Raw genomic sequence first — 16,420 nt, 5'->3', positions numbered from 1 at the left:
ATGACCCTCCAGGAAATCCCTTCAGTGTTAACAACTTAGCAATTTTGTTGCTAGATTTAGCAACTTTTCAGACTACCTCAGCAACTTTTTTTTTCAAAAAGCACCTAGCAACATATTTAGCTATTTTTTAAAAGTTTTTGCCAACTTTTGTAAAGTGACTCAAATGATAAAAAAGGCACATATTTTTATCTAAATTACACAAAAAGAGGAAACCACTGACCAGCTATCCAGCCGAGCACCACATCAAACTGGAGAGAGCTGGAGAAAGATGCTAACAGTACTAACATACAATGTGCAATCAGTCAATAATAAACGCATATTTATGATACAGCATGTTATTAGCTTGTATATATAATTGTTGTTCAGTTAGGTACACTGTAAGAACAAAATGTGGAGAAACTGAAAAGGTACTAGTCATCTTCTGCCGGGATGTTATCCTTTAAATTGTAACCCTGTAAACTTAAAACACAAAATACAATGAATTTAACACACAGGTAAAAGAGCTGTGAAAAATAAATACTGATTGTTCTTCATATTAACAGCACATTGTGTCCTATTTTACAGAGTTTTGTGTAGCACACTAACTAACTACCAGTACACTGCTCAAACTATAATGGATCAGAATATACAGTTTTACAAGTTAATAAGAAAATACATCAAATGTGGAACTGTTCAGTAATTCAATGTTGTAAAACACCTGACCATAAAGATGTTACTGATACTTTTACAATTTAAAATATTTTGTTTATAATAATAAAATTAATAAAAGTTAATATTTTTATGAACAAAATAAAAAAATAGAAAAACTTTTCGCTGAGATTTGAGTAATCTCGTTGTGTATTCTACATAAAAACGCTGTTTTGTGTCATGGTTAGGCGATGACGTCATCATGCGATGACATCACAACGTCATTTAGAGACTTATAGCAACAAATCGATCTACCTTTAGCCACTTCCCTGAAAAGGAGTTGCAACACTGAATCCCTGATATGGAGAAAGACATCGCGATTATAGCTGTAACGGAGGAAACAGAACATATACACGTTTTGAATGATAAAACAAAGACAATAAACACTCGACCTCGACAATATAGTCTATCTGTGTTATTAAAGCCATCTGTGGTATTTTCATAATAATTAAGTATATTTATAATCCATTGCTAATCGATGAATTCTGTTTAAAATGGCCTATGGAACATATTTTCTGCCTCGTTCTGTGACAAGAAGCCACATCAGATCACACAAGGAAGCATCTGACTGCTGTTGTGGTTATAATGTTCTCTTCTGTTGGACAACAGGTTTAGAAATGTGAATACAAGGTAAGTTTAGCTTTAGGCATTTTAATTTTAGCATGTTTAGCTTAAAACACGTGCGGTGCCGGTAATGATGCTTCATACGTCTGTTTCGGAGAAGACACATATTTCAATCGATCTCTCAGGCATGGCACCGAAATCTGTGTTCTGATTCGGTTCTAGTACATACTGGTTACATAGGTACCGGTGCCATATTTGTACTGGGTTTCGGTACCCAACTCTAATTAAGACCAAAAACATGTCCCAGCTTATGCAGAAATCATATTTCACAATAACTGTAAGATGCCAGAGATGTTCTCACCTCAGCTGTGAGATGTGTTGCAGACACTGAAGGAAACTCTTCACGTCTCTCTCTTCCTCTGAACATCCACTCAGCTCGACTGTTCTCTTCTCTCTGTCTGGAGCTTCAGCACTTCCAGGAGGAAACCGAGCTCTTTCTCTCTGAGAGATCTATGATCCAGACATCAGGTGACTGGAAAACTGACTGTAATGCTGGAAGAAAACTCCTGCCTCTTTGAGTCTCATAGTTCTTCACATGAGAGTACAGATCCAGCAGGAAATCACACTGAACACCAGCATCATAATCACCAGACTCTGCATCAAAAGGGAAGGTTTCATAGCTGCACACAGATGACAGCAGAGTCAAGAATCTTGTTTCTTCATCAGTTTCTACAGCAGCAACACAGAGCTTCAGCAGGAATCTGACTGCAGACATCCCTTCTTCATTATAAATGTCCCAGAACCTGATAATACACAATCAAGAACCAAACACTTCATTCATTTGAGACAACTTACATCACATAATACACTACTTCACATCAGACACAAATAAATAATTCAACAAGACCCAGAAGACCCCATCTCCACTTCGATATTCTATTCTCAGAAAAGTGGAATACATCAAGTGTTTATTTATGAGAGAGAGAGAGAGACCTGCACAAATAAAATGAATATCATACGAGCGGTTGGGCACTGTCTATGATATAAGATTAAACTGAGAAATTACTGTTAAAAGCATGATTTATAGTTCAGATACAAGTTTTCACAATAACAAAAATGATAGTTTTAGATAAATGATAGATAGATAAATGATAGATAAATGAGTGTTTTATAAAATGATACACGTCACATTTCAGCCTTCGAAACATTTTTAAGAAAATTGATGAGTTAAAAGTATTATTATATTAATTTAAACAATTATTATCAATTAATTATTATATGAATTAAATAACATACAAACACATTTTACTGGTTAGGGTTATTTTTATAATGAATAATCTTCTTATCGATCCAGCAGTTCACGTTTACAGCTCTGTGTGTTTTCAGGGCAAAACATGGCTTGATTTTCACTTTAGTCTGAACAAAAAACAACCCAATGTTCCTGCAATACTGGAGGCTGCAGATCTAGGACACTATTTTTTGGGACAGCATCATCTAGCCGATTATATTTCAACAGAGAAGACCTGATTCAAGCGTAAAACAAACTGATGCAAAGACTAGATCCACGGAAACAATTCATTTTTTATCTTTCTATCTTATTTTTAATGTAAGAGCTAGCATGAACTTGAGTGTTCGAGGGGGTGTCAGCAATCTCCATTAATCTATTTATCTGTGCAAAACAGTTCATTGTGCTGCTGGATGTTGTGAATTAGTATTTGTATTCAAATTATTTTACATTCATTAAAGTATTAATAATTAATTGTTGTGTCAATTCATGGTTACAAGTTGTACTGAGCACTCCAGCCTAGATTCACTCAGGATACTCAGAGCACTCCCAATCTGCAGGGGGCAACCATACAACAGGAGGTGGAACCAACTTCTCGGAAGTGCTCTTGGGACCATATTTACCGGCGCACCCACAGGGAGTGCATGGCATTGAAATGTTTGGTAAGAGCTCAGTTGGGCCTCTCACCCGTTCCTGGAAAAAGATACCCTAACCACAGCTCCTGATCATCCAAAGACGCAACTGGTAGGACAGAATGTGATTGTGTTTGAATGTGTTGAGTTCAGGCTATATGATTTTTTGCTTGGTTGTAATGTGCAATTTAAATTAAATAGCGAAGACTTTATTATGTGAACGTAGAACTTGGCAGAAGTAACATTACTCTAAGCATGTGTATTGTTTAAATTATATAAGTTTAATTATGGGATTGGTATTTTAATAATTAACTATTAGAGATCCTAGGTTAATCTAAATTACTTTGTTTGGTTTGGTTTGAGGATTCAGTAACATCTATTTATTATTACTTTGAGAAAGTGGTATCGTTCATTGAGATTTTATTTGTGATTTATTTGTAATTAATGTCATGGTTTTGGTTTGTGTATCTTAAAGGTTGTATCAACCTATTCTGTTCCATCCCAATCTATCAAACCATCTTTAAGAAAAGAAAAGAAAAGAAAGTGAACAGTTTTGAGTTGTCCTTTGCATTCATCAGAGATAAAGCAGTTTTCAAGTTTGGACAAAGCTGTGGTCAGTCAGCAAACACACAGAACTTGACATTAATTAATAATCACCCAATCTGTAGCGCAACTGTTTTACGTTTACTGCACTTTAAGTGTGTCACACATCAGACGTGAAGCTGCGCTGCGGCTAATGAACTGAAGTCTCGCACAGACACAAGACTTTCTTTCCAAGAAAACTGAATTGAAAACCAGAATATATATAGAATACACTGAAATGAATTTGGTTAAATATTTCAAGAGGGTTACCAAAGGGAATGTTTAGGGTAAGGAGATGGTTAGGACAATAATGAAGTGGATACAATTAAACAAAACAAATAAACAAATACTCTCCAAAACCAAAAGCTTTTAAGGTATCAAAAAGAAAAAGATGATTAACTCTGTCAAAAGCTTTTTCTTGGTCTAAAGACAGAAAACCTGTATTAGTATTACTGTAAGAGGCAAAGTCAAAAATGTCCCGTACTAAATGTAAGTTATCTTGTATCGATCTATTTTTTTATACAATATGACTGATCTTTATGTATTATTGTATGCAGTACATTATTTACCCTACTGGCCAAACATTTTTTAAAAACCTTAAATTGCTACAGGTCTCCAGTTCTTTAAAAATGTCAGGTCACCCTTTTTGGGGAGAAGCGTAAGAACTGCCCGCTGACAACTCAGAGGAAGCACAGCTTCTTTGATACATTTTTTGATTACCTCAAAATAATCATGACCAATAATATTCCAAAAACGAATAAAATTCAGCAGGTAATCCGTCCAGTCCTGGTGTACGTCCTGAGGAGAGTCCCATAACAGCATCAGTGATCTCTTCAAAAGTGATTTCAGTGTCTAAAGATTGTTTGTGTTCCGATGTTAAAACAGGAAGATCTTGAAACAGTTGATTTCTGCACTGTTCATCTGAGTTGTCATCATCATATAAATTAGAATAAAATCCACAGCAAGTTTTCGCATCACTATTGGGTCTGCAGTATTACGTCCATTGTTGTCCTTTAAAATATACATCTGCTTTTCTTGACCTGCTTTTCGCTCCAAATTAAAAAAATAAGAAGAAGGTCCGTCCATATCTCTTATAGTTACAAAACGGCTTCTTACAAGTGATCCTTTTACTTTTTCATTTAAAAAGGAGCTTAGCTGATTTTTCTTTTCAGTCCACAGATCTTGTAGATTCGTAGCATCAATATCATTCATTTTCTTTTCAATGTCCATGATCTCCTTTTCCAACCACTCCAAAGTCTTTTTCAGAACTTAAGAGGAATATGTATATTGTTGACAAAACCCTCTTATGTGCACTTTACTGACTTCCCACCATTGAGTAACACTTTCATAGGTACCCTTTTCACTTTTCCAAGCTTCCCATGAAAGTTTAAAATTCTCACAAAAAAGTTTATCATCCAAAAGTTTAACATTGGAATGCCAGTAATAACTCCCATGCTTTCTTTCAGTTAGTATATACTCAACTGTAATAAGCTTATGATCAGAAAAAACAGTTGGGGTGATGGCTGTATTAACAATCTTATTTCTCATATTGTGTGATATATAAAACCTATCCAAACGTGCAGCAGAAACGCTTCCATTGCTGACTTTCATCCATGTATACTGCTGTACTCATGAATTTCGTTCTCTCCATACATCTGAGAAGTTACATTTTTTTATAATATTAGCTAAAGATATACCTGAGTTTACATGAGGTTCTTCTCCAATCCTATCTTGTGTAAAGTCTAAAGTGCAGATCTCCACCTAGTACAATAACATCACCATCCTGCTGCTGTTTTAAAAAGTGCTCTAGTTTATTAAAAAACTGAACTCCGTCTTCTCCTATATTAGAAGCGTAGATGTTCACAAACAAAAAGTGCAAATTCCTAATCTCAGCAAACAGAGCCCCTAAAGACACTCATTAAACCAGAAAACATGTCCCAGCTAATACAGAAATCATATTTCACAATAACTGTAAGATGCCAGAGATGTTCTCACCTCAGCTGTGAGATGTGTTGCAGACACTGAAGGAAACTCTTCACGTCACTCTCTTCCTCTGAACATCCTCTCAGCTCGACTGTTCTCTTCTCTGTCTGGAGCTTCAGCACTTCCAGGAGGACCGAGCTCTTTCTCTCTGAGAGATCTATGATCCAGACATCAGGTGACTGGAAAACTGACTGTAATGCTGGAAGAAAACTCCTGCCTCTTTGAGTCTCATAGTTCTTCACATGAGAGTACAGATCCAGCAGGAAATCACACTGAACATCAGCATCATAACCTTCATCCTCTTCATCAAAAGGGAAGGTTTTGTAGTTGCACACAGATGACAGCAGAGTCAAGAATCGTGTTTCTTCATCAGTTTCTACAGCAGCAACACAGAGCTTCAGCAGGAATCTGACTGCAGACATCCTTTCTTCTTCATTATAAATGAACCAGAACCTGATAATACACAATCAAGAACCAAACACTTCATTCATTTGAGTCAGTTTCATTTAATATTCTACTGTACATAATTCAACAAAAAGAGATGTAATTTGATCATGTTTTAGCTGAAATGTAGTCCTATATGGGATGTCATTTGTGCAAATCTGTGGGTATGAAGGAGGAGGAGGAGGAAGATGGTCAATTTCTTGGAGGTACCCAGTAGAGCTGTGTTTGATATGATGAAGTATCTCTACAGATATTTGACTAAATGCGGTATCGAGCTGTTTCTGTGTTGATACGCAGCAGTGGACCGCGCTTAATTTAAATACAAGAACAGCGTTTAAACGGAGTGAAAAAGTGCAAGGTTTCTAATAAATAATGAATAGAGTATAATCTATAGGCTACAACTAGGTTGAATCTGGCCACAGAGGAACACAACTGGGTTGACTTGACTGATATAAAGACACGTAATCCTTGAAACAGAGCTTGACGCGCGCAGTACAGAATTATCTGAGAAATGTTTACTAATTTTTGATCAGAATGCATCACTCTGTAGCTAACACTGAAACAAACAGAGCCCCTAAAGACACTCATTAAGACTAGGGTTGGGTATCATTTGGTTTTGTTTTTCGATACCAGTGCCAAATCAATATTTTTAAAACAGTTCCAGTGCCTAAACCAATACTTATAAAAAATAAAAAAAAATCCCCAAAAAATCATGGATTAGGCATGAGCACTGTGAACACATGATGTCTGATTCATTCATACTGGACACCAGAGGGCGCCCTCTCACAGAAAACACACACATATCCAGTCACAGAAGAAGAGAACTCATGACCCTCCAGGAAATCCCTTCAGTGTTAACAACTTAATAATTTTGTTGCTAGATTTAGCAACTTTTCAGACTACCTCAGCAACTTTTTTTTCAAAAAGCACAAAAAGAGGAAACCACTGACCAGCTATCCAGCCGAGCACCACATCAAACTGGAGAGAGCTGGAGAAAGATGCTAACAGTACTAACATACAATGTGCAATCAGTCAATAATAAACGCATATTTATGATACAGCATGTTATTAGCTTGTATATATAATTGTTGTTCAGTTAGGTACACTGTAAGAACAAAATGTGGAGAAACTGAAAAGGTACTAGTCATCTTCTGCCGGGATGTTATCCTTTAAATTGTAACCCTGTAAACTTAAAACACAAAATACAATGTGTAATTTAACACACAGGTAAAAGAGCTGTGAAAAATAAATACTGATTGTTCTTCATATTAACAGCACATTGTGTCCTATTTTACAGAGTTTTGTGTAGCACACTAACTAACTACCAGTACACTGCTCAAACTATAATGGATCAGAATATACAGTTTTACAAGTTAATAAGAAAATACATCAAATGTGGAACTGTTCAGTAATTCAATGTTGTAAAACACCTGACCATAAAGATGTTACTGATTACTTTTACAATTTAAAATATTTTGTTTATAATAATAAAATTAATAAAAGTTAATATTTTTATGAACAAAATAAAAAAATAGAAAAACTTTTCGCTGAGATTTGAGTAATCTCATTGTGTATTCTACGTAAAAACGCTGTTTTGTGTCATGGTTAGGTGATGACGTCATCAAGCAATGACATCACAACGTCATTTAGCAACTTTTAGCAACAAATCGATCTACCTTTAGCAACTTCCCTGAAAATTAGTTGCAACACTGAATCCCTGATATGGAGAAAGACATCGCGATTATAGCTGTAACGGAGGAAACAGAACATATACACGTTTTGAATGATAAAACAAAGACAATAAACCCTCGACAATATAGTCTATCTGTGTTATTCAAGCCATCTCTGGTATTTTCATAATAATTAAGTACATTTATAATCCATTGCTAATCGATGAATTCTGTTTAAAGTGGTCTATGGAACATATTTTCTGCCTCGTTCTGTGACAAGAAGCCACATCAGATCACACAAGTGTTACGCCCCGTCTAGGGGTAGAGCGTAACATGGGAAAAACAAGTGTGAACAATCAACTTCTTTTGAATTTTACTTTTATTTGGGAGTCCACTTTCAGGAGCCGACAGTGCCAAAATAATAAACAAAATGTGCTAAATATTAAACCCTCTAAATTACCTATCCAAAATAAAGAAAACAAACAAAAAAATACAATTCTCTAACCTAACTACCTAATCCAAAAACAGAGATCCAAACGTTACAAAAACAAAAGGTGGCGTCTGACTCCTTACTTTCCCAAAACCTATTTACAATATTCACCATAAAGATTTACAAAGAAACATCAAGTTCAGAGGAATATCCAAAATCAAAATCGTACAAAAGGCAAAAGGGTCAGGTAAGCCAGAGGTCCACTACAAAACAACAAATATCCAAGCAATCTTGATCTAGTATACAAATGGGGGAAATCAACACAAGCACAGTACAAACAGCATGGTTCACAAAATGCCCCCCCCAAAAGGAAATGCTGTCATCTCTTTTAAAGGAGAGAAGACCAATCAGAGAACAACAGCAATGAGTTTGCAGGAACCAATCATCAGCAATCTGGGCAGACACACACAAACCAAAACACAAAAGAAAAACTATAGGGTCGTAACACCCCCACATATAAGAGTAAACATGTTTTACATAGTTTACAATTAACACCTAGACAGAGAATCTGCTATTACGTTGTCAGCACCCTTCTTGTAATTGATTTGCAAATTAAAACTCTGACAAATGAGTGACCAACGCATGAGTCTCTGGTTTTTGTTGCACATTCTTTGGAGAAAAACAAGGGGATTATGGTCAGTGTATACAGCAATGGGTTGTGGACTAGAACCGATATATACTTCAAAATGTTGTAGAGCCAATAAAAGAGCCAGGGCTTCCTTTTCAATGGTACTATAGTTTACTTGATGACGATTAAACTTTTTAGAGTAGTAACATACGGGATGGTCAACTCCTTTGTCGTCGTCTTGTAGTAGGACAGCACCCGCACCGTTTCCACTGGCATCCACTTCAAGTTTGAAAGGTCGACTGAAGTCAGGAGCAGCTAGAACAGGAGAACTACATAACAGACTCTTCAAAGAAACAAATGCATACTGACAGTTATCATTCCACTTGAAATTGGCATCTTTGCGAAGGATATCTGTGAGGGGTTTCACAACAACAGAAAAATTCTTGCAGAAACTCCGATAGTAACCGGCCATCCTAAGAAATCGTCTAAGATCTCTTTTTGATTTAGGCACAGGAAAATCAACAATGGCTTGCACTTTGGCTTCCACAGGGCGAACCGTACCATGACCAACTTCTTTGCCTAAATAAGTGATGGTAGCATGACAAAACTCACATTTTGCTAGATTAAGTGTTAGATTGGCATCTCGAAATCTGGTAAACACTTCTTCTAGAGTTTCCAAATGATCATTCCAAGTATTCGAGTAGCAGACCACATCATCCAAGTATGCTTCACAGTTCTGTACATTAGCCAAGACACAATTCATTAGACGTTGGAAGGTTGCTGGAGCGTTTTTGAGCCCAAAAGCTAAGATCTTATACTGAAGGAAAGCGTCTGGGGTAGCAAATGCTGAAATCTCCGAAGCACGTTCAGTCAGCGGCACCTGCCAATACCCCTTAAGTAGATCTAGTTTAGTTACAAACTTAGCGCTGCCAATGTGATCAATGCAATCATCTATCCTGGGAAGAGGATAGGAATCTGCCTTGGTTAGTTGATTAACCTTTCGGTGATCAGTACAGAAACGTGAGGTTCCATCAGCTTTTGGGACCAACACACATGGAGAACACCAAGGACTACAACTGGGTACAGCCAAACCATTTTCAATCAAATACTGAGTTTCTTTCTTCATGATTTCACGTTTCACAGGGTTTACACGGTAAGCATTTTGTTTAATGGGTCGATGGTCACCAACATCAATATCATGCATTAGCACATGAGTCACAGTAGGTACATCCGAGAAAAGTGATGAATACTTCTCAATCAACTGCACAATTTCACTTTGAGCTGATCTAGATAAATGAGAGAGCTTAGAATCGAGAGTTACTAAAGCTTCAGAATTTTGAAGACGTGCACCAGAAAGACATGCACTTCCTAACCGAAGATCATCCATACTTGGAGAATAATCAGAAGCAGCTGCATTTACAGAGACTACTACAACTGGAGTCACAGAAGTTACAGGATTACTGACGGAGTGTTTAGAATTAGAACGAGAAATATACAACTTGAGCATGTTTATGTGACAAACACGAGTCTTTCTTTTCCGCTCAGGGGTTTGTACTACATAATCAGTATCATTCAACTTTTCTTCAATCACATATGGTCCAGTGAACTTTGCCTGTAGTGCAGAGCCAGGCAAAGGTAGCAACACAAGAACTTGATCGCCTACTTCAAATGAGCGTTGAACAGTCTTTCTATCAAATGTTCCCTTCATACGGGTTTGGGAAGCTGACAAGGACTGTTGTGCTAACTTCCACACAGAATGCAAGTGCTCACGAAATGCACTTACATGATCTAGGACACTCTTAGAAGAAAACCCTGGCAGACCTCCAGAAAGTAATTGCTCTTGCAACAATTTTAATGGACCACGAAGGGTATGTCCGAAGACCAACTCAGCCGGAGCAAAACCAAGGGATTCCTGAGTGGTGTTGCGAACAGCAAACAACAGAAGAGGAATCTGCTCATCCCAATCTTTCTCATGTTGGAGACAGTAAGTTCTGATCATAGTTTTAAGAGTTTGGTGAAATCTTTCGAGGACACCTTGGGACTGTGGATGGTAAGCACTAGATGTACAGTGTTTAATACTCAACTCTTTCATTACCTTACGGAAAAGCCTTGACATAAAGTTGGATCCTTGATCGGATTGAATGAATTTTGGAAGACCAAATGTTGTACAGAACTTCACTATGGCTTTCACGATGATCGGAGTCTTTAGTGAACGTAGGGGAATGGCTTCAAGGAACCTAGTAGCAGAACACATCAGCATTAACAGATATGAGTGACCAGATTTAGTTCTTGACAAAGGACCAACACAATCAATAACTAGTTTCTCAAATGGTTCACTCATTACAGGAATGGGTTTCAAGGGAGCTGGAGGAATAACTTGGTTTGGTTTTCCAGCAACCTGACACTCATGGCACGATCGACAATACTGGGTAACAGCAGACTTCATTCCGGGCCAGAAAAAATGTTTAAGAAGATTATGGTAGGTCTTCTTAATACCTAAATGTCCGGACAACTCATGGTCATGCCCCACACTCAGTACATGTTCTCGATAGGACTTAGGAACGACTACTTGGAACACAGAGCTCCAATCTTGCTTTAAGCTCTCAGGTCTCCACTTACGCATTAGCACTCCATCGTCAATAAAATCCTCAATACCCATGGCTGAAGTGCCCTTGACGCCACCATTGTATGGTCAGCTATCTCAGCTTTGTCCACCGCAACAGAAAAACATGACCATTCAAAGTATCATCAGCATTTTTGTGCCTCCATCAACTGTCAAAGTATCTTGTTTTGTGCAAATGGGAAATCGAATTTAGGTTCCAGCTCTAAATTTTGTAAAGGTCTACAAGCTTCCACATTCGTGTCTTCAGTGCTACCAACATTTGAATTCATGAATGAATCAGAGAGATCAATCTCATTGTCGAATTTACGCGCCTGTGCACGAGTAACAACACATGAATGAAATACACTTGGAAATTTTTGAATTAACACATCATTCTGAGGTACACTAGGGACTTCAGTAACTTCAGGAAGACAAAAAACTTTACTTCCAGCCAAATCATTTCCAAGAATTAGAGCTATACCCCTTACTGGTAGCTCATTACGTACAGCCACTTTAACTGAACCAGTCACAATGTCTGAACGCAAGTACACAGTATGCAAAGGAACTCTTACAACCCCAAGTTCTATTCCCTTGAACTAGAACTTCTGAGTTACAACTAGACTGTGCTGAAAATGGAAGTACATCTGCCAAGATGAAGGTTTGTGTCAGCACCAGTATCTCGAAGAATACGTACTGGTCTAGAATTTGAATCTGATTCAGACAATGACACTACACCTTCACAAACAAAAGGTTCAAATGTAGGATCAATAGAGGTTAATGAGTCTGGAGAATGAGCGCATACAAAAGCTACAGACCTAGCTGCCAAAGGCGAGCCAACCTATTGCTCATCCTCTGTAATGCAGGACAAACAGCAATCAAATGTCCTTTTTCATGGCAATAAAAAAATTCTCTTGACATCAATGATAAATCAGTTGTGTGATTATCTGGGGACACAGCATCTGCACTCTTAGAACTATAGTTGCTATTCACAACAGTGCGACGTGACAAACGTGGGGACTGAAACGCAACCTTGTGCGTAAGCACGAATTCATCTGCAAAAACCGAAGCTTCAGTTAAAGATGAAACTTTTTGTTCGTTGAGATAAACTACCACCTTTTCTGAAACGCAGTTTTTGAAACTCTTCCATCAAAATTAGTTCCTTTAAACTGCTCAAACGTAGTGACTTTGCTCGCTACACACCATTTCTCAAACAATGTAGTCTTCTCACGTGCAAATTCGACAAATGTTTGACTGGGGTTTTTCGAATGAGCCCTAAATTTTTGACGGTACGCTTCTGGAACAAGTTCGTACGCTCTTAATACAGCCACTTTAACCGAATCATAATCCATGCTTTGTTCAAGTGTCAACGCCGAACATACCTCTTGCGCCTTCCCAACAAGTTTACACTGCAACAATAAAGGCCAAATATTTCTCGGCCACTTTAACGTGGCTGCAATGCGCTCGAACACAGTGAAATACGTGTCAACTTCCCGTTCTCTAAACGTAGGGACTAATGAAATTTGTTTACTAATATCAACATCAGTGTCAGGACTTACCTTAGACACAGGCAATGTTGCAGGAAGAGAAGGAGAAGTGATTACCGGCGTCTGCACAGGAGTATTTCCCCATAACACTGGAGATTGTAACTGCTTAGCCTGCCCAAACTTTAATTCGAGCTCCAGCTCTTTCACCCGGACGTCTCGTTGTGTCTCAAGCTCTACCGCTCGGACATGCAACAGCTGACTTTGGTATTGGCTTCGGCTTAGCTCCACTTCCAGTTCTTTCAACCGGATGGCCAGTAAGGGGTCTTTTACCAGAGAAGGATCAACAGGATCTATGCGAGCCGCATCTTGGGACTTGAATTCTGCCTCCGCAGTTTCCAAATCTTCAGATAGCGAAGTTATTGCAACACCTGTAACCACACTCTCACTAGGTAAAATGTTCTGTTTTTCAAGCTCCATGTGCAGTGCCGCCTTAATCTCTCTCTTTAACGCATTTCGAGGTACAACTATATCATAGAAATCTGCTATCACTAACAAATCGTCTTTATGACATTTCTCCAATTGTTCTACTGTCGGCGCGATCGTAAATTTATCGAGTTCAAATTTGGATGACATACTAATCACCGTAACTCCTCCCTTACCAAAAGAAAAATCCCAGTCAAAGAGAAACCACAGCAGAACTACACGACTCACTACTTTCCACTGGAATAGACGAAATGGATGAGCTACCAATTTAGCAAGAAAGGACGAGCCCCCAATTTCCATGTTACGCCCCGTCTAGGGGTAGAGCGTAACATGGGAAAAACAAGTGTGAACAATCAACTTCTTTTGAATTTTACTTTTATTTGGGAGTCCACTTTCAGGAGCCGACAGTGCCAAAATAATAAACAAAATGTGCTAAATATTAAACTCTCTAAATTACCTATCCAAAATAAAGAAAACAAACAAAAAAATACAATTCTCTAACCTAACTACCTAATCCAAAAACAGAGATCCAAACGTTACAAAAACAAAAGGTGGCGTCTGACTCCTTACTTTGCCAAAACTATTTACAATATTCACCATAAAGATTTACAAAGAAACATCAAGTTCAGAGGAATATCCAAAATCAAAATCGTACAAAAGGCAAAAGGGTCAGGTAAGCCAGAGGTCCACTACAAAACAACAAATATCCAAGCAATCTTGATCTAGTATACAAATGGGGGAAATCAACACAAGCACAGTACAAACAGCATGGTTCACAAAATGCCCCCCCCCCAAAAGGAAATGCTGTCATCTCTTTTAAAGGAGAGAAGACCAATCAGAGAACAACAGCAATGAGTTTGCAGGAACCAATCATCAGCAACCTGGGCAGACACACACAAACCAAAACACAAAAGAAAAACTATAGGGTCGTAACACAAGGAAGCATCTGACTGCTGTTGTGGTTATAATGTTCTCTTCTGTTGGACAACAGGTTTAGAAATGTGAATACAAGGGAAGTTTAGCTTTAGGCATTTTAATTTTACCATGTTTAGCTTAAAACACGTGCGGTGCCGGTAATGATGCTTCATACGTCTGTTTCGGAGAAGACACATATTTCAATCGATCTCTCAGGCATGGCACCGAAATCTGTGTTCTGATTCGGTTCTAGTACATACTGGTTACATAGGTACCGGTGCCATATTTGTACTGGGTTTCGGTACCCAACCCTAATTAAGACCAAAAACATGTCCCAGCTCATACAGAAATCATATTTCACAATAACTGTAAGATGCCAGAGATGTTCTCACCTCAGCTGTGAGATGTGTTGCAGACACTGAAGGAAACTCTTCACGTCTCTCTCTTCCTCTGAACATCCTCTCAGCTCGACTGTTCTCTTCTCTGTCTGGAGCTTCAGCACTTCCAGGAGGACCGAGCTCTTTCTCTCTGAGAGATCTATGATCCAGACATCAGGTGACTGGAAAACTGACTGTAATGCAGGAAGAAAACTCCTGCCTGTTTGAGTCTCATAGTTCTTCACATGAGAGTACAGATCCAGCAGGAAATCACACTGAACACCAGCATCATAATCATCATTCTCTTCATCAAAAGGGAAGGTTTCATAGTTGCACACAGATGACAGCAGAGTCAAGAATCTTGTTTCTTCATCAGTTTCTACAGCAGCAACACAGAGCTTCAGCAGGAATCTGACTGCAGACATCCTTCTTTCTTCTTCAATGTCCCAGAACCTGATAATACACAATCAAGAACCAAACACTTCATTCATTTGAGACAACTTACATCACATAATACACTACTTCACATCAGACACAAATAAATAATTCAACAACAAGACCCAGAAGACCCCATCTCCACTTCGATATTCTATTCTCAGAAAAGTGGAATACATCAAGTGTTTATTTATGAGAGAGAGAGAGAGAGAGAGAGAGACACAGACACACAAACACACACACAATCACCTGCACAAATAAAATGAATATCATACGAGCGGTTGGTCAGTGTCTATGATATAATATTAAACTGCAAAATGACTGTAAAAAACATGATTTACAGTTCAGATACAAGTTTTCACAATAACAAAAATTATAGTTTTAGATAAATGATAGATAAATGAGTGTTTTATAAAATGATACACGTCACATTTCAGCCTTCGAAACATTTTTAAGAAAATTGATGAGTTAAAAGTATTATTATATTAATTTAAACAATTATTATCAATTAATTATTATATGAATTAAATAACATACAAACACATTTTACTGGTTAGGGTTATTTTTATAATGAATAATCTTCTTATCGATCCAGCAGTTCACGTTTACAGCTCTGTGTGTTTTCAGGGCAAAACATGGCTTGATTTTCACTTTAGTCTGATCAAAAACAACCCAATGTTCCTGCAATACTGGAGGCTGCAGATCTAGGACACTATTTTTTGGGACAGCATCATCTAGCCGATTATATTTCAACAGAGAAGACCTGATTCAAACGTCAAACAAACAAACTGATGGAAAGACTAGATCCACGGAAACGATTCATTTTTTATCTTTCTATCTTATTTTTAATGTAAGAGCTAGCATGAACTTGAGTGTTCGAGGGGGTGTCCGCAATCTCCATTAATCTATTTATCTGTGCAAAACAGTTCATTGTGCTGCTGGATGTTGTGAACTAGTATTTGTATTCAAATTATTTTACATTCATTAAAGTATTAATAATTAATTAATAATCACCAATTTGTAGCGCAATTGTTTTACGTTTACTGCACTTTAAGTGTGTCACACATCAGACGTGAAGCTGCGCTGCGGCTAATGAACTGAAGAGAGAGAGAGAGAGAGAGAGAGAGAGAGACTTTGACTTTTAAGGTCTCTTTATTACAAAACTTTAAAAGTTATAAATTGACATCAATATAATTTTCTTTTATTTATTTTTTTTATT

General features: G+C 37.7%; 1 protein-coding gene across 2 annotated transcripts in view; it reads right to left on the bottom strand.

The window, feature by feature from the left end:
* Window positions 1–15,076: 15,076 nt before the first annotated feature.
* The window catches only part of LOC109096520 (nucleotide-binding oligomerization domain-containing protein 2-like), a 45,556-nt gene continuing 44,212 nt past the window's right edge, over window positions 15,077–16,420 (bottom strand). For both annotated transcript variants that reach the window (XM_042733515.1, XM_042733508.1), the window contains one exon: window positions 15,077–15,219. In XM_042733515.1, the coding sequence (XP_042589449.1) occupies window positions 15,205–15,219 (15 nt within the window). In that variant the 3' untranslated portion in view covers window positions 15,077–15,204. The remainder of the gene's footprint in view (window positions 15,220–16,420) is intronic.

This window comes from Cyprinus carpio, chromosome A3, assembly GCF_018340385.1.
Source record: "Cyprinus carpio isolate SPL01 chromosome A3, ASM1834038v1, whole genome shotgun sequence".
NCBI classification, from domain to species: domain Eukaryota; kingdom Metazoa; phylum Chordata; class Actinopteri; order Cypriniformes; family Cyprinidae; genus Cyprinus; species Cyprinus carpio.
This window is presented reverse-complemented; position numbering and strand designations above follow the sequence as displayed.